At 45.4% G+C, this 19,569-nt stretch overlaps 1 protein-coding gene across 1 annotated transcript in view; it reads right to left on the minus strand.

The window, feature by feature from the left end:
* LOC311141789 (EGF-like repeat and discoidin I-like domain-containing protein 3) overlaps window positions 1-19,207 on the minus strand; it is a gene marked incomplete at its 5' end in the record, with an annotated part of 80,369 nt that extends 61,162 nt beyond the window's left edge. The window contains 2 exons of the mRNA XM_084177247.1: window positions 18,344-18,525; window positions 18,685-19,207. Coding sequence (XP_084033373.1) covers window positions 18,344-18,525; window positions 18,685-19,207 — 705 coding nt within the window. The remainder of the gene's footprint in view (window positions 1-18,343; window positions 18,526-18,684) is intronic.
* Window positions 19,208-19,569: the final 362 nt, after the last annotated feature.

Raw genomic sequence — 19,569 nt, forward strand, 5'->3', positions numbered from 1 at the left:
TGGTGGTAACTAAGGACTGGTGCTGTAATAGAGGACAGCCTATGGTGGTAACTAAGGACTGGTGCTGTAATAGAGGACAGCCTATGGTGGTAACTAAGGACTGGTGCTGTAATAGAGGACAGCCTATGGTGGTAACTAAGGACTGGTGCTGTAATAGAGGACAGCCTATGGTGGTAACTAAGGACTGGTGCTGTAACAGAGGACAGCCTATGGTGGTAACTAAGGACTGGTGCTATAATAGAGGACAACCTATGGTGGTAACTAAGGACTGGTGTTATAATAGAGGACAGCCTATGGTGGTAACTAAGGACTGGTGCTGTAATAGAGGACATCCTATGGTGGTAACTAAGGACTGGTGCTGTAATAGAGGACAGCCTATGGTGGTAACTAAGGACTGGTGCTGTAATAGAGGACAGCCTATGGTGGTAACTAAGGACTGGTGCTGTAATAGAGGACAGCCTATGGTGGTAACTAAGGACTGGTGCTGTAATAGAGGACAGCCTATGGTGGTAACTAAGGACTGGTGCTGTAACAGAGGACAGCCTATGGTGGTAACTAAGGACTGGTGCTATAATAGAGGACAACCTATGGTGGTAACTAAGGACTGGTGTTATAATAGAGGACAGCCTATGGTGGTAACTAAGGACTGGTGCTGTAATAGAGGACAGCCTATGGTGGTAACTAAGGACTGGTGCTGTAATAGAGGACAGCCTATGGTGGTAACTAAGGACTGGTGCTGTAATAGAGGACAGCCTATGGTGGTAACTAAGGACTGGTGCTGTAATAGAGGACAGCCTATGGTGGTAACTAAGGACTGGTGCTGTAATAGAGGACAGCCTATGGTGGTAACTAAGGACTGGTGCTGTGCTGAGTGAATTGAACACGTACGGAAAGAAGCAAAGACAGGGGCAAACACGCATGCAGACACAAACACGTACACAAAGGCACAGACTCACACATGCACACACACACACGCACACACACACACACACACACACACACACACACACACACACACACACACACACACACACAAACACACTCTCAGATTAATCTTTTAGCAGTCTGATATATTTACACAACAGTCATAACTGGGTCAAAATAATATTAGACCAGTGTTAAGGTATATTTGGCAATTGCTACTTCCTCACGACGGCTGCTACCACACCTAACACCCTGGGGTGAGATTAGGGGAAACCCAAATGAACTGTGTCCCACAAGAATGAGAGACATCATACTGTGAAAACCAAAAAGGCCCCTGTTCATGATAATGATGGAAAGACAACATTTTCTTGGAACAACACCAAAAGGGCCCAACTTAGCCTCTGCAAGCACGAGTATGCACTCTGAGCATGTACTTCTTCACTTGCAGACTACAGTAACTCAAGTCTTGTTGGTAAATTCTTACACAGCATCCTCAATGCAATCAAAGCAACAGTGAACCCCCACTTATTCTCCACTTATCTATTGTTTTTCTCATATTCTGGAGAACAACAGTAACATCTTCTCTCTCTCTCATTAGTCTACCGTGACTAAAAGGTTTCGTGCTCAGGTAATTGGTGTGATTCTTTGCACGGATAATGACCACTTTCAAACACGCTTATGTCACTCTACATAATACTGATGCTGCCTTAGTTCACACTGAGTGAGGCTCTGTTGAGAACATCTGCCTGGATACTGCTCAGCGGTGATTGTCAGTTTGAGGAAATTGATTCAGTAAGAGCCGACTGACATAAAAGGCCCATAATTCCCCCGGCCGTATATCAAAATGACACTACATAACATGAGGATAATTTTCCCCATCATGATCTCAATTCGGCAGTGACAGGGATACGAGAAGAGCTCAACGTGAACTCCATGGGGGTGGGAGGTCTGGAAGAGATGGCGCAGTCGAGAGTCTCAGAGACGGGGAAGGGTTTGAGGTCAGATGGCCCCTCATCTGCCGCCATCATGGCTGCTCTTCAAATGTTTGTCCCCCGCTGCTGCTTATATCCTGTACAGCGGGACCTCACTTATTTGTACATTCCTTCACAGTTTCCCCACTGACAGTGAAATGTAAGTATGTACTCAAAACAAACCGACCACCCTTCATAAAACACAACCATTAAACCCATCTGCAAACAATATATGAGTAAGATGTCTCCTGCTTCTTGAGTAAGATGTCTCCTGCTTCTTGAGTAAGATGTCTCCTGCTTCTTGAGTAAGATATTTCCTGCTTTTTGAGTAAGATGTCTCCTGCTTATTGAGTAAAATATTTCCTGCTTCTTGAGTAAGATGTCTCCTGCTTCTTGAGTAAGATGTCTCCTGCCTCTTGAGTAAGATGTCTCCTGCTTCTTGAATAAGATGTCTCCTGCTTCTTGAGTAAGATGCCTCCTGCCTCTTGAATAAGATGTCTCCTGCTTCTTGAGTAAGATGCCTCCTGCCTCTTGAGTAAGATGCCTCCTGCCTCTTGAATAAGATGTCTCCTGCTTCTTGAGTAAGATGCCTCCTGCCTCTTGAGTAAGATGTCAGACAGAAATGAGACTGGGTGTTATCAGCAACTGAGGCCTTCCAGCTCACTGCTGTAGTTCACATCACTCCACTATTAAACTGGAATTTAAAGTTATTCTTCCGTCCTTAAAATCTGCAACTCTTTTATACAGTAATTGTTTGAAAATGGTCAATTAGTTTAGGTAATGGTCTCCTCGACAAGCATTTATTTTATTTCCCTGTGGTCTTTTGAAGTGGGAGAGCAGCTGCCAAAGTATTCAAGGCCTAAATGGAGGAAGGATTGCGTTTTAAGCCCCTAATGTGGCACATCGGTTGAGTCACGGTGATCCATCCCCCCTCACCACTGACACTGTGTCATTCACACAGGCTGTAATAATGGCCCTACACATTCTTTAGAGTCATAATGGACCAGTCACATACTGTGTTCTTGTCAGAATTAAGAACATGTTTTCACGCCAGGCTGATTAGTTCCGCTGACTTAGTAGACACCTAACGCTGTGAATGTGAATGCCGTTTCTCTGCAGTGCTTTAAACTTTAAAGCTTAGTGTGTGGAGGAAGTCAGCAATGAACTGTAAAAATGACTGATCATGATTATTACTTCATTTAATTCATGTTGTTCACATTTGTTCATACTATACTTTGATATGATAAACCAAGTGAGGTGTTTTGCAGTGCAGTGCCTACATATGTAGGATCTTAATTTGATCCCTCTTTTGTTACTGAGAATTTTCCTTCACTGCAGGAAATGCAGATGAGCTTCGTGATTTACATAAATTCACTGAAAATCCACACTAACACGGTTATTAATAAATAGTATCGCACTTTTCATGTAACCTACTTCTGGTCAGCTAACAGCCTAACCACTGATACAAGCAACATTATGGACTAAACATTAAAATCCTGTTGCTGCAGGATTATTTTGCTGTGACAATATAGGTCAAATAAGATCCTACATCTGTACATGAAATAATGTACTTCAACATACAGTGAGGGAAAAAAGTATTTGACCCCTCTGCAAAACATGACTTAGTACTTGGTGGCAAAACCCTTGTTGGCAATCACAGAGGTCAGACATTTCTTGTAGTTGGCCACTAGGTTTGCATACATCTCAGGAGGGATTTTGTTCCACTCCTCTTTGCAGATCTTCTCCAAGTCATTAAGGTTTTGAGGCTGACGTTTGGCAACTCGAACCTTCAGCTCCCTCCACAGATTTTCTAAGGGACTAAGGTCTGGAGACTGGCTAGGCCACTCCAGGACCTTAATGTGCTTCTTCTTGAGCCACTCCTTTGTTGCCTTGGCTGTGTGTTTTGGGTCATTGTCATGCTGGAATACCCATCACTGACCCATTTTCAATGCCCTGGCTGAGGGAAGGAGGTTCTCACCCAATATTTGACGGTATATGGCCCCGTCCATCGTTCCTTTGATGCGGTGAAGTAGTCCTGTCCCCTTAGCAGAACAACACCCCCAAAGCATAATGTTTCCACCTCCATGTTTGACGGTGGGGATGGTGTTCTTGGGGTCATAGGCAGCATTCCTCCTCCTCCAAACACGGCGAGTTGAGTTGATGCCAAAGAGCTAGATTTTGGTCTCATCTGACCACAACACTTTCACCCAGTTCTCCTCTGAATCATTCAGATGTTCATTGGCAAACTTCAGACGGCCCTGTATATGTGCTTTCTTGAGCAGGGGGACCTTGCGGGCGCTGCAGGATTTCAGTACTTCACGGCGTAGTGTGTTACCAATTGTTTTCTTGGTGACTATGGTCTCAGCTGCCTTGAGATCATTGACAAGATCATCCCATGTAGTTCTGGGCTGATTACTCACCATTCTCATGATCATTGCAACTCCACGAGGTGAGATCTTGCATGGAGCCCCAGGCCGAGGGAGATTGACAGTTCTTTTGTGTTTCTTCCATTTACGAATAATCACACCAACTGTTGTCACCTTCTCACCAAGCTGCTTGGCGATGGTCTTGTAGCCCATTCCAGCCTTGTGTAGGTCTACAATCTTGTCCCTGACATCCTTGGAGAGCTTGGCCATGGTGAAGTTTGGAATCTGATTGATTGATTGCTTCTGTGGACAGGTGTCTTTTATACAGGTAACAAGCTGAGATTAGGAGCACTCCCTTTAAGAGTGTGCTCCTAATCTCAGCTCGTTACCTGTATAAAAGACACCTGGGAGCCAGAAATCTTTCTGATTGAGAGGGGATCAAATACTTATTTCCCTCATTAAAATGCAAATCAATTTATAACTTTTTTGACATGCGTTTTTCTGGATTTTTGTTGTTGTTATTCTGTCTCTCACTGTTCAAATAAACCTACCATTAAAATTATAGACTGATCATTTCTTTGTCAGTGGGCAAACGTACAAAATCAGCAGGGGATCAAATACTTTTTTCCCTCACTGTATGTGTGTCACAACTTCCGCCGAAGTTGGTGCCTCTCCTTGTTCGGGCGGCGTTCGGCGGTCGTCGTCACTGGCTTTCTACCTGCCACTGATCTACGTTTCTTTTTCCATTTGTTTTGTCTTGATTGTACACACCTGGTTCCCATTACATTATATTATTTCCCTATTTAACCCTCTGGTTCCCACATGGTTTTGTGCATGTTTGTTCTTTGTTTTGTGTCTAAGACTTATGTGAGCTGGTGTGTTTTCCCTTCGTGGAAATTCATGTTGTTTATTTTTCGAGTAAAGTATGTTGTGAACTGCTAAGAAAAACAGCCTTTATAGGGGCAGGCAAGTTTGAGCAAAAACAGCTTGTGAAAGAACAATAGTAGTTCAGACTAAAAGTAACAATGACATTGTATTTATTTAGGGGAGCCCAATTGAGACCAGGGTCTCATTCTCAAAGGTGCCCTGAGAACAAACAACTCACAAACATGATAAATCAATAAATCAATACAACAGCAAAAAATTAACTGCAGAATAGAGCCGATACAGACACACCACCCCTCACTAACACTAATAAACCACCACAATCAACCAAAACACTAATAAACCACCACAATCAACCAAAACAATAAGAAACCACCACAATCAACCAAAACACTAATAAACCACCACAATCAACCAAAACAATAAGAAACCACCACAATCATCCAAAACACTAATAAACCAACACAATCAACCAAAACACTAATAAACCAACACAATCAACCAAAACACTAATAAACCACCACAATCAAAACACTAATAAACCACCACAATCAACCAAAACACTAATAAACCACCACAATAAACCAAAACACTTATAAACAACCAAAATCAACCAAAACACTTGCAAAACCCTTGTATATTGAAATAAAGTTCAATATACAACTCCATTGATATCCTCAGAGTTGCAGACGAGAATTGGAAAGTACAATGGGTGCTGAAAGGACAAAGACAACAAATAAAAAACATATTTTCAACATAAAAATGCTACTAAATATAATTTACTGAAACTTGTTAGAAATGAGTCACCCATGATTCACCAATCAATATTTTGAAAGAGGAAGCAAAGTACTTTAAGCATATGTTTTCATTTCAGTCTCCTCCATCTCCACTAACCAAAGTTATTTGTATGGAGAAAAAACATCTATTAATAATATAAAATTAAGAGCTGTACAGAAAGACTCATGTGAAGGCCAAATTACAGAGGAGGAACTTATTGATGCAATTAAAGCCTTTAAGTTTGGGAAAACTCCAGGGCTGGATGGCATGCCCGTGGAGGTATACCAAACCTTTAATTATATACTCAGAGGACCGTTATTATCATGTTTTAACCACTCCTATAACAATGGTAGATTATCAGATACTCAACAAGAAGATCTGATTTCATTATTACTGAAACAGGATCCAAGTGGTACACATTAAAATGCATTCCATTAAAACAATTGGAGGCCCCTTACACTTCAGTGTTGTGATGCAAAAATGTTTGCAAAATGCATTGCCATGGAATTAAAAAGGTATTGTCGGATATAATTAATCCTAATCAGACATGTTTTTTACATGGTCGAGACATTGGAGTTAATATAAGACAAGTACTGGAAACAATAGAATACTATGTGTGGTGAGTGTGGTGAAAGGAGTCAGGCGCAGGAGGGTAATCACCGAATACAGAGTTTATTCCTTCGTTGACACACAAATGCGCTGCAATAGCGATCAACGAAACAGGCACAGGGGAAACAAACATCCCTAGCAATTACACTGTAATGGGATCCAAGAATACATAGGCACAGGGGGAAAAACTAGCCTGACAACACAATGTTATGAGTAGCTCCACCGAGCTACATTATTCTCACAATTAACAATCACCCACAAGGACAAGGGGGCAGAGGGAACACTTATACACAGACTAATTAGGGGATAGGAACCAGGTGTGTGTGATTGACAAGACGAGACAATTGTGATGATGATTGGGGCGGCAGTGGTTAGTAAGCCGGTGACGTCGAACGCCGAAGCCTGCCCGAACAAGGAGGGGAGGCAGCCTCGGCAGAAGTCGTGACAGTACCCCCACTTGACGCACAGCTCCAGCAGCGCACCGACCCCGGCCTCGGAGGACGCTAGGAGGACGCGGAGCAGGGCGAGCCGGATGGCGACGGTGGAAATCCCGCAACAGAGAGGGATCAAGGATATCCCTCACCGGGACCCAGCACCGTTCCTCCGGACCGTACCCCTCCCACTCCACGAGGTACTGAAGGCCCCCCACCCGACGCCTCGAATCCAGGATGGAGCGGACAGAGTACGCCGGGGCCCCCTCAATGTCCAGAGGAGGTGGAGGAACCTCCCGCATCTCAGACTCCTGGAGTGGACCAACCACCACCGGCCTGAGGAGAGACACATGAAACGAGGTGTTAATACGGTAATAAGGGGGGAGTAACAACCTATACCTACACTCGTTGATTCTCCTCAGGACTTTGAATGGCCCCACAAACCGCGGGCTCAGCTTCCGGCAGGGCAGGCGGAGGGGCAGATTCCGGGTCGAGAGCCAGAACGAGAGCCCGGTATGAAGATCGGGGCCTCACTGCGGTGACGGTCAGCGTTGACCTTCTGACGATGCACGGCGCGCTGGAGGTGAGCGTGGGAAGCGTCCCACGTCTCCTCCGCGTGCCAAAACCAGTCATCCACCGCAGGCGCCTCGGTCTGGCTCTGGTGCCACGGGGCCAGAACCGGTTGGTAACCTAAAACACATTGAAATGGTGTTAGGTTAGTAGAGGAGTGGCGGAGAGAGTTCTGGGCATATTCTGCCCATGGCAAGAACACCGACCACTCCCCGGGCCGGTCCTGGCAGTAGGACCGCAGGAACCTACCCACATCCTGATTTACTCGTTCCACCTGCCCATTTGACTCGGGGTGGAACCTAGAGGTCAGGCTGACCGAGACCCCCAGACGTTCCATGAACGCCTTCCAAACCTTGGACGTGAACTGGGGACCTCGGTCGGACACTATATCCTCTGGCACCCCGTAGTGCCGGATGACGTAAGTGGACAGGGCCTCCGCAGTCTGCAGGGCCGTGGGGAGACCGGGCAGAGGTAGGAGGCGGCAGGACTTGGAGAGGCGGTCCACAACGACCAGGATGGTGGTGTTACCTTGGGGGGAGGGGAAGATCAGTCAGAAAATCAATGCTAAGGTGAGACCATGGTCGTTGTGGAACTGGTAACGGTTGTAGCTTACCCGCTGGGAGGTGCCTAGGCGCCTTACTCTGGGCACACCAAGCAGGAGGAGACGTACACTCTCACATCCTTAGCCAAGGTAGGCCACCAGTACTTTCCGCTCCACCAGTGCACTTTACGACCGATACCTGGGTGACCAGAGGAGGGTGACGTGTGTGCCCAGAAGATCAGACGATCACGGATAAGAGCAGGCACGTAACGCAGCCCAGCTGGACACTGCAGTGGAGATGGATCTGTGCATAGTGCCCGCTCTATATCCGCGTCCATCGCCCATACTACCGGCACCACAATGCAGGAGGCCGGGAGCATGGGGGTGTTGTCTCTGGGCCTCTCCTCTGTGTCATACAGCCGGGACAGTGCGTCTGCCTTCACATTCTTCGTACCCGGAATGTATGATAGTGTAAAATCAAACCGGGTGAAAAATAGGGCCCACCTGGCCTGGCGAGGGTTCAGCCTCCTCGCTGCCCGGATGTACTTCAGGTTACGGTGGTCCGTCCAGATGAGGAAAGGGTGTTTCGCCACTTCGAGCCAATGCCTCCACACGGTCAAAGCCCGGACAACAGCCAACAGCTCCCGATCACCAACGTCGTAGTTCTGCTCCGCCGGGCTGAGCTTCTTCAAGAAGAAGGCACAGGGGCGGAGCTTGGATGGCGTGCCTCAGCGTTGGGATAGGACAGTGCCTATCCCTACCTCGGATGCATCCACCTCCATTACGAATGGTAGTGATGGATCGGGGTGGGCCAGTACCGGAGCTGAGGTGAAGAGACCCCGCAGTCTCCTGAAGGCCAGATCCGCCTCAGCAGACCAGCGGAGCCAGGACGGCCCACCCTTCAACAGGGATGTGATGGGAGCTGCGACCTTGCCAAAGCCCCGGATAAACCTTCGGTAGTAGTTGGCAAAGCCAAGGAATCGCTGCACCTCCTTAACCATGGTTGGAGTCTGCCAATTACGCACGGCTTAAATGTGATCTCCCTCCATCTCCACACCTGAGGTGGTAATGCGGTATCTGAGGAAGGAGACAGACTGCTGGCTTAAAGGTCATTTTCCAACAGTCTGGCCAGCACTTTGCGAACCAGGGACACATGCTCGGCGCGAGTAGCGGAATACACCAGGATGTCATCGATGTAGACCACTACACCGCGACCAAGCATGTCCCGATACACCTCGTTCACAAAGGACTGGAAGACGGATGGAGCATTCATCAAACCGTAGGGCATCACCAGGTATTCATAATTTCCCGTGGTTGTGCTGAATGCCGTCTTCCACTCAACGCGCACCAGGTTGTACGCACTCCTGAGATCTAGCTTTGTGAAAAAGCGCGCCCCATGCATTGACTCGATCACTGAAGGAATGAGGGGGAGAGGATAACTAAATCTAATCGTCTCCTTGTTCAGTGATCTATAATCAATGCACGGGCACAGACCGCCGTCTTTCTTCTTCACAAAGAAGAAACTCGAGGAGGCGGGTGAAGTGGAGGGACGTATGTACCCCTGGCCCAGGGACTCAGAGACGTATGTTTCCATAGCCTCCGATTCAGCCTGTGACAGGGGCTACACATGACTCCTGGGAGGTACAGCGTCTACCCGAAGGTCTTTCGCGCAATCCCCCGCCCGATGAGGTGGTAATTTAGTAGCACGCGTCTTGGAAAACGTGTGCGCCAAATCAAAGTATTCGGGGGGAATGCGCACGGTGGAGGTACCATCTGGACTTTCCACCGTGGTTGCACCAACGGAAACATCTAGACACCTACCCTGACATTCACGCGACCACCCCGTGAGAGCCCTCTGTGGGCATGAGAAGGTGGGGTTGTGGAGTGCTAGCCAAGGGATACCTAATACCACAGGGAAAGCAGGAGATTCAATAATCGAAAAAATTACCTGCTCACAATGAGTCTCCTGGGTGATCATGGTGACCGGTATAGTGACTTCCGTAACAAACCCGGACCCTAATGATCGACTATCGAGTGCTCTGATGGGGAGTGGAATGGAGAGGGGAACCAATGAAATGCCTTGACGGCATGCGAATGCCCTGTCCATAAAGTTCCCAGCTGCGCCTGAATCGACTAGCGCCTTAAACTGGGGAACTACCATGTGATCGAGAAAGTGGATATGTAGGGTACAGTGCGCAACAGAGGGCTCTGAACAAGTGTGGGTGTTCGATACCTGGGGTGATGCGTGAGTGCCCTGCCTGCCGCCTCCTGGCCCGGTTGACTACGACGTGTGGTGTACTGTCCCTTCATGCCACCAGAGTGGCACTGTCGCTGTCCTCCTCTGCTCTCTCGGCTGGCGGCTCCACCCAGCTCCATCGGCTCGGGATCCGAGTCGTCCGGGGTGGAAACGGGCAGACCCCTACCAGGACGTCCTCTGGCTGCCAGCAGGTTGTCCAAACGAATGGCCATGTCCACCAGTTTATTGAAGGACAACATGGTGTCCCGGCAGGTTAGCTCCCGTCGGACGTCCTCCCGCAGATGGCACCGGAAATGGTCGATCAGGGCCCGCTCGTTCCACCCGGACCCCGCTGCCAGCGTCCGAAACTCCAACGTGAAGTCCTGCATGGTCCTCGTCCCCTGCCTAAGGTGGACCAGCCACTCACCCACCTCTCGACCCTTGGTCGGGTGATCGAAGACCACCCGAAAGAGGCGAGTGAACTTCCTGTAGTCCTCCAACGCGGCTCCTCCCTCATTCCACACCGCGTTGGCCCACTCCAGGGATTTCCCATAGAGGCAGGAAATGAGGAAGGACACCTTCTCCCGCTCCGATGGCGCCGGTCTGAGGTTGGGGAAGTAAAGCTCCAATTGGAGGAGGAATCCCTGGCACAGCGCCGCCGTCCCATCAAACGCCCGTGGTCGGGATATATGGATCCCTCCGGGTGCTGGGGTGTAGATGTCTGGATCTGGTTGGCCAGCTGGTCTCGACAGATCGGGTCCTCTCCTCTCCAGGTGTTGGACGACCTGAATAACCCGATCCATCGCTTCCCCAAAGCTAGCCAGCATCGTGGAATGGTCCTGGACCCGTGCCACGACTCCAGGCATGCGCTCTTCTCCCGCTGACTCCATAGCGGGTGGGTGATTATGTGGTGAGTGTGGTGAAAGGAGTCAGGCGCAGGAGGGTAATCACCGAATACAGAGTTTATTCCTTTGTTGACACACAAATGCGCTCCAATAGCGATCAACGAAACAGGCACAGGGGAAACAAACATCCCTGGCAATTACACTGTAACGGAATCCATTGATTGACAAGACGAGACAATTGTGATGATGATTGGGACGGCAGTGGTTAGAAAGCCGGTGACGACGAACGCCTAAGCCTGCCCGAACAAGGAGGGGAGGCAGCCTCGGCCGAAGTCGTGACACTATGAAAAATCTGGGAAACCATGCCTGGTATTCATAGCTGACTTTGAAAAGGCTTTTGATGAAGTACGACTGGAATTTATATATTAATGCCTGGAATATTTCAATTTTAGAGAATCTCTTATAAAATGGGTTAAAGTTATGTATAGTAACCCTAGGTGTAAAATAGTCAATAATGGCTACTTCTCAGAAAGTATTAAACTGTCAAGAGGAGTAAACCTTGGTTGTCCACTATCGGCATATCTATTTATTATAGCCATCAAAATGTTAGCTATTAAAATCAGATCCAACAATAATATCAACGGGTTAGAAATCCAGGGCTTATAAACAAAGGTGTCATTGTACGCTGGTTATTCATGTTTTATTTTAAATCCACAATTTGGATCCGTCCACAGCCTCATAGAGGATCGAGATACTTTTTCTAACCTCTCTGGGTTATAAACAAATTATGATAAATGTACTAGACGGTGCCCCATGTAGCTCAGTTGGTAGAGCATGGCGCTTGCAACACCAAGGTTGTGGGTTCGATTCCAATGGGGGGCCAGTATGAGAAAACAATGTATGCACTCACTAACTGTAAGTCGCTCTGGATAAGAGTGTCTGCTAAATGACTAAAATGTACTATATTAGTACATAACTACTTTTAGATTATTGTGTACATTACCAATAAAATGGTCTGACGGTGATGTGGACCAACTCGGTATACATATCCCGAAATAAATAAATTGTCTCACTACAATACATTTTTATAGAAAGTTAGCAAAAATAGATAAGATCTTGCTACCATGGAAAGGAACATACCTGTCTATTTGTGGAAAAATCACCCTGATGAACTCTTTAGTCATATCCCAGTTTACCTATTTGCTTATGGTCTTCCCTACACCTAGCGACATGTTTTACAAAAAGTATATGAGCAAAAAATATTAAATTGAATTTAGAAAGGCAAGCGAGACAAAATTAAACGGGCCTATAATTAATATGAATTCGGAGGGCAGAAATGATTAAATATTAAAGCATTAGAATACTCACTAAAGGTGTCAGGCATACAAAAGTTATACTTAAATCCGAACAGGATCTCTAGCAGATTAGTAAAAATGTCTCACCCCATGTTCAAGAATGGCCTTTTTCCCTTTATTCAGATTACAACCTCTCACTTTCGGTTATTTGAAAATGAAATAATCAAAAAAATATTGCTATTTTTAAAACAAGCCATAGAAAGTGGTCCTCTGTAGCTCAATTGGTAGAGCATGGCGCTTGTAACGCCAGCGTAGTGGGTTCGATCCCTGGGACCACCCATATGTAAAAATGTATGCACACATGACTGTAAGTTGCTTTGGATAAATGCGTCTGAGAAATGGCATATTATTATAAAGTCGGTTGCAATTTCAGTTTAATCCACCAGAAAAGACAGAACAAATAATACAACACATATTGTGGTTCAACTCAAATATACTAATTGATAAAATAATATATATATATATATATATATATACACACTACCGTTCAAAAGTTTGGGGTCACTTAGAAATTTCCTTGTTTTCGAAAGAAAAACCATTTTTAACAGTGAAGAGGCGACTCCGGGATGCTGACCTTCTAGGCAGAGTTGCAAAGAAAAAGCCATATCTCAGACTGGCCAATAAAAAGAAAAGATGGGCAGTCTGAGATATGGCTTTTTCTTTGCAACTCTGCAGCAGTGTATATCGAGTAAAAACTTACAGACAGTAGCGTACAAATAACTAAGTAAAACCCAATTGAATTAACATGAAATTGATTTCAATATCATTGAAATGTATATATATATATATATATATATATATATATATATATATATATATATATATATATATATATGTAGCCTATACTGTATGTATCTTTTAATACAGTCATCTCGGATTTCATTTGAAGTGTCTTTATCACAGGAGTTTGGTGGCACCTTAATTGCGGAGGACGGGCTCGTGGTAATGGCTGGGGCGGAATAGGTGGAATGGTATCAAACACATGTTTTCAATGTGTTTGTTGCCATTCCATTTGAGCCGTTCCAGCCATTATTATGAGCAGTCCTCCCCTCAGCAGCCTCCACTGATATTTATACCCTTTGCTGGTTATGCAAAGAAATGGGCAACTTTGTATATCTAGTCACTTCTAACATTAGTTCTAAAGTTATCGGCGGTCATAGAAAGACAGATACACATCTTGATTTTGTGCTTAGCTGAGATCTTCTGTGTATAAAGTGACACAGAAGGGCAAAAAAAGCATCTAACAACGTACTTAGGTGTTCTACAAGTGGTCTGAGGCAGTCGTTAAATAATAAGCGTTTTCAAGAGCAACTTCAATAACGATGCTTTTGGGCAACCGGCCCAGGATTGTTGCAGCTCAGATATTAGGACGAGAACGAACAGAGAGGGACATTTACTAGCTCAATATACAGCACAAGTAAACACATAATACAACTCCTGTCCAAAAATGCCCATAATACAACGTGAATAATGCTTTAATGCTTTAATGTCTCTACAAAACTTTGACTCTTACTAAGGGCGTCCGTAAACCGTGACATATCAGTAAATGTCTAGAAATGCCAAACCATGACACAAATTAACAAGCCATGACTGTTCTAAAGTACTAAAAGAATTGGTGGTGATTTGCTTTTTCACTTTTTATTAACTCTTCAATGACTGTATGCGGAGCTTTGCATTTCCAAACCATTGGAGTTTTAAGGGTGGAGCAGAGTGGAGCAGTAGAAGCTGCATCCCCTCAGTGAAAAATTACATCCTCTCTTCTCATCTATAGCCTAAACCTGTTAGCATTCACAAGTGATTTCATTTGTTTTAGACATTCATATCACATCATCGCGTCTCAATTAATCCAAGAACCACCAGAGAGGTATGTTGCCAACGTCAAACCAACACCATATTTCCCTGGAGTGTCCCGACAATGCAGGCTCCCTTACGAAGAGAGACGTGTGAAGAAACACAGACAGGCACACAAACACAGGCACACAGTTATAAAAGTTTATATACAGTGGGGAAAATAAGTATTTAGTCAGCCACCAATTGTGCAAGTTCTCCCACTTAAAAAGATGAGAGAGGCCTGTTATATTCATCATAGGTACACGTCAACTATGACAGACAAAATGAGAAAAAAAAAATCCAGAAAATCACATTGTAGGATTTTTAATGAATTTATTTGCAAATTATGGTGGAAAATAAGTATTTGGTCAATAACAAAAGTTTCTCAATACTTTGTTATATACCCTTTGTTGGCAATGACACAGGTCAAACATTTTCTGTAAGTCTTCACAAGGTTTTCACACACTGTTGCTGGTATTTTGGCCCATTCCTCCATGCAGATCTCCTCTAGAGCAGTGATGTTTTGGGGCTGTCGCTGGGCAACACAGACTTTCAACTCCCTCCAAAGATTTTCTATGGGGTTGAGATCTGGAGACTGGCTAGGCCACTCCAGGACCTTGAAATGCTTCTTACGATGCCACTCCTTCGTTGCCCGGGCGGTGTGTTTGGGATCATTGTCATGCTGAAAGACCCAGCCACGTTTCATCTTCAATGCTCTTGCTGATGGAAGGAGGTTTTCACTCAAAATCTCACGATACATGGCCCCATTCATTCTTTCCTTTACACGGATCAGTCGTCCTGGTCCCTTTGCAGAAAAACAGCCCCAAAGCATGATGTTTCCACCCCCATGCTTCACAGTAGGTATGGTGTTCTTTGGATGCAACTCAGCATTCTTTGTCCTCCAAACACGACGAGTTGAGTTTTTACCAAAAAGTTATATTTTGGTTTCATCTGACCATATGACATTCTCCCAATCCTCTTCTGGATCAATCAAATGCACTCTAGCAAACTTCAGACGGGCCTGGACATGTACTGGCTTAAGCAGGGGGACACGTCTGGCACTGCAGGATTTGAGTCCCTGGCGGCGTAGTGTGTTACTGATGGTAGGCTTTGTTACTTTGGTCCCAGCTCTCTGCAGGTCATTCACTAGGTCCCCCCGTGTGGTTCTGGGATTTTTGCTCACCGTTCTTGTGATCATTTTGACCCCACGGGGTGAGATCTTGCGTGGAGCCCCAGATCGAGGGAGATTATCAGTGGTCTTGTATGTCTTCCATTTCCTAATAATTGCTCCCACAGTTGATTTCTTCAAACCAAGCTGCTTACCTATTGCAGAGTCAGTCTTCCCAGCCTGGTGCAGGTCTACAATTTTGTTTCTGGTGTCCTTTGACAGCTCTTTGGTCTTGGCCATAGTGGAGTTTGGAGTGTGACTGTTTGAGGTTGTGGACAGGTGTCTTTTATACTGATAACAAGTTCAAACAGGTGCCATTAATACAGGTAACGAGTGGAGGACAGATGAGCCTCTTAAAGAAGAAGTTACAGGTCTGTGAGAGCCATAAATCTTGCTTGTTTGTAGGTGACCAAATACTTATTTTCCACCATAATTTGCAAATAAATTCATAAAAAATCCTACAATGAGATTTTCTGGATTTTCTTTTCTCAATTTGTTTGTCATCGTTGACGTGTACCTATGATGAAAATTACAGGCCTCTCTCATCTTTTTAAGTGGGAGAACTTGCACAATTGGTGGCTGACTAAATACTTTTTTCCCCCACTGTATACAGTATATTTGGAAATACACCCACACATACATCCACACAAAGTGTGCAAATACACAATGTCAGTATTATTAAAAGTATGACACTGTCTGTTTGATCTATTTGCTATTCAACAATACAAGGCTGGGGGCAGAGCAGAGAGGACGAGACAACGCGAGAGGTTTTACTCCGCCCAAAATCTGTCTGCGTGACATAAGCCCTTTTTTGTATGAATGTCTATTAGAGAGTGTCGAATTAAGGGAGGCTTATTTGATCAAATAGAAGTTTCATAATGTTTAGGCTGTTTCAAATGTACTGATATAAGTGAATACACGTGGCATTCTGGCAATTTTGACAAAAACTACTTAGTTGTGCATGTGGTTCACACACATTTCTGCCTTCTCATTGGCTAGAATGGTCCTAGCTGACCTCGCCTGCCTTCAATCACTGAGGACATGTATTTCCATTGTTAGAGCGGTCACTTGGCTATCTTGTCAATATAATAGATCGTCAGACAGACACACAGAGCTGGAGTGTTATACCTGACACCATGACAGGGCTGGCTCTGACCCTCAAACTGATTTCAGATCAGAAAACACAAACACACACACACACACTTTCAGAACATACCGCCCCCGAGTCTAAAAACTCATAGCACTGAGAGAAGTCTACACCGCTCTACTCATGTCCCAATTACCCAGCAGCCCCTCTCCTGAAGCCAGAGCGCCCCCAGCATCCCCAGCATCATCCCACGTGGCGTCATTAAAGCCAAACAAACCACCTTAGTGTTTCATCTCAGATTTTATTATACACTCCATGCGCTTGGCTGCTTTTCTCTTGCTCCCTCTGTTTCTCTCTCCATCTCTCACCTTTCCCTTCCACCCATGTCTCTCTGTCTTCTCTCGCTCCCTCTGATTCTTTCTCCATCTCTCTCACCTTTCCCTTCCACCCATGTGTCTCTGTCTTCTTTCGCTCCATCTGTTTCTCTCTCCATCTCTCTCACCTTTCCCTTCCACCCATGTGTCCCTGTCTTCTTTCGCTCCATCTGTTTCTCTCTCCGTCTCTCTCACCTTTCCCTTCCACCCATGTGTCTCTGTCTTCTTTCGCTCCATCTGTTTCTCTCTCCATCTCTCTCACCTTTCCCTTCCACCCATGTGTCTCTGACTTTTCTCGTTCTGCATTTCTCCTCAGATGATCTCTTTGGATCATTCTCTCTCTATACCCTCTCCTCCTCTCCCTCTTTGACACATTCTCTCGCCCCCCATTTTCTGTTTATCTCTCTCTTCCGCCTAGCCCTGTTGCTGTGAGCAACCCCTGATAGTGTTTGCATAGCAGGTTAACTTGTTAGGAATGAACACAGTAACAACCTCTTACTGTACCGTGGCCTTAACTACAATTTCATTATACCCTCCTCAGGTCCTCTTTCATGTGCTTGTTGTCAGAGGTAACCAGAAAGATTTGCACTGGGTTGCAGAGCCAAAGGCACAAGGTATCATAGGGATTGATTTAATTTCTCTGATCTATAACATAGATGTCGGACACACTTAGAAATTACAGGTAAAAATAAATAAATCCATAATCCATTTCTATTGTTATAGACACAATAGATATTATATCAGTTCCTATCACTAACTGCTTTCAATATCCACACAGTGAAATGTACCTATTGTTGCTATTACCAATCCAACCAAACAGACCCTTTGATGCCTGTACTGGCACCTCTGAGACAAATTTCGGAGTACACAAGATTGTAGGTCTGAGTGAAGGATATGTATTTGCATTTCAGAACGAAAGAATGATGGAGGTTTAGCACATACATGCTGTGATTCGCTCCAGCAGCCCCAATGGTAATACACACAGGAGTGGAACCAACAGCTGTTCTGTCCAGCGCTCACTGTTTAATCTGCCACTAAACCCAATCAGCACTGTGGCACTAGTCAACTGAAACACTAATTAACTGTAAAGTCACACCACAAGCAAAAATAGGACCTGAAATAGGACCCAAGTGTAATATAAGTACTGTAACTTCAACTCTCAAAACAGATACAGTAAGTTACATTTCGGGCAGTGAAGGGACAAATCCTAACTTCCTAAACTCCAGTTAATACTGCATTGATGCCAAGATTCAGATGTACACACACATCTCAGATCAACATTCGCCCTGGTGTGCGAGGAGTTTTAGTGGGCACATCCGTCTCTGTCTAGTAACCTGAGTGACTCGTTTCTCCCAGCTGGTGTCTGAGTCTTACCTGGATCCAGGGCCATCTGTCGTTCTCAGCAGCCGTCCATGCGTTGACCAGGCCCTTCTTGTTGAGCCGGGCGAAGTAGGGGTACCACTTCTGCAGGCCGAACAGAGCACGATGTGTGGACGAGGCTGTTATCTGCTGGTTGGAGATGATGCCCCCTTCCATGCCAAGTGGTCCAGAGCATTCTGAGAGGACACAACAAAAACAGACATGTATAGGGTTAGGTAAAGGATGAAAAACGTATGCAACCATACATTTCAAAGGTATCTGGCTAGTGAGTTTAAGACATAGAGGTTGTTCAAAACGTGAACATTTTAATAAGACAGATATGTATAGGTGTGTACCAGAGGAGCAGCATTCTTTCCTCATAGGAATAATCACATCGTCCATAGTCCCATTCTCTACAGCACTGCTGCTTTTCAATGGTCCTTCCTCTGTCCATGATTTTCTGTCCATCTCTGTCTCAGAGATGAACAAGATGTATTCCTTGGTTGGGCTCCTCTCCGTTACATCAGGCAGAGTCTGGGTCATAGACACTGTGTCTTTGCCTTCGCTAACCGAAATTGTACCTTTGTTGCTCCTCTCTCCCATGGAAATCCTGTCCTTGATGTCGTCAAGAGACAGGTCACCTTGACTCGTGTTCATCAAACTCTTGTCAATTCCATGGTTCATCGCCAGGACATCCTCAATTTTTCCACTATGCAACAGCCCTAGCTCATCGTATCCCTCAATTAGAGGGCCCTTCTGGTCACCCTTCACCCAATCCACATCCACAGGAGCCATGGGTCTCTTCTCCAAGTCCTCCACCAAAAAGAGAGCCCGCAGACTGGCTCCAAAGGAGCTCCGACTATTCTGTCTGGACAACATCATCACCAAAGTCAACAGACTGCAGCGGAGTTATATACCATCAGTGGAGAGGCATGACACCAATATGGCTCTAATGAAATCACCCATAGTGTTAGAATCCTTTTTACTGAGGATCTGCTAAGCAGCATGTCCAGGTACCTTAGCAGCATTTTAATAGACGCATCTGTGGATTGTAAATCTTGCCAACGCCTTCAAAGACAAAATGCTTCTTATGTTGAACTTGGGAGTGCTTCTTTTTGTTGTGTCCACTATAATGCACACCTCGTCAAAGATGTAATTTCTTAAGCAAAATCATACAATTGGGCCTCATCCCAGAACTTCTTAAAAATATTCATTATAAACATGGGAGAGTTGAAAACAAA

The sequence above is a fragment of the Coregonus lavaretus genome (assembly GCF_964263955.1).
Source record: "Coregonus lavaretus genome assembly, chromosome: 14".
NCBI classification, from domain to species: Eukaryota; Metazoa; Chordata; class Actinopteri; order Salmoniformes; family Salmonidae; genus Coregonus; species Coregonus lavaretus.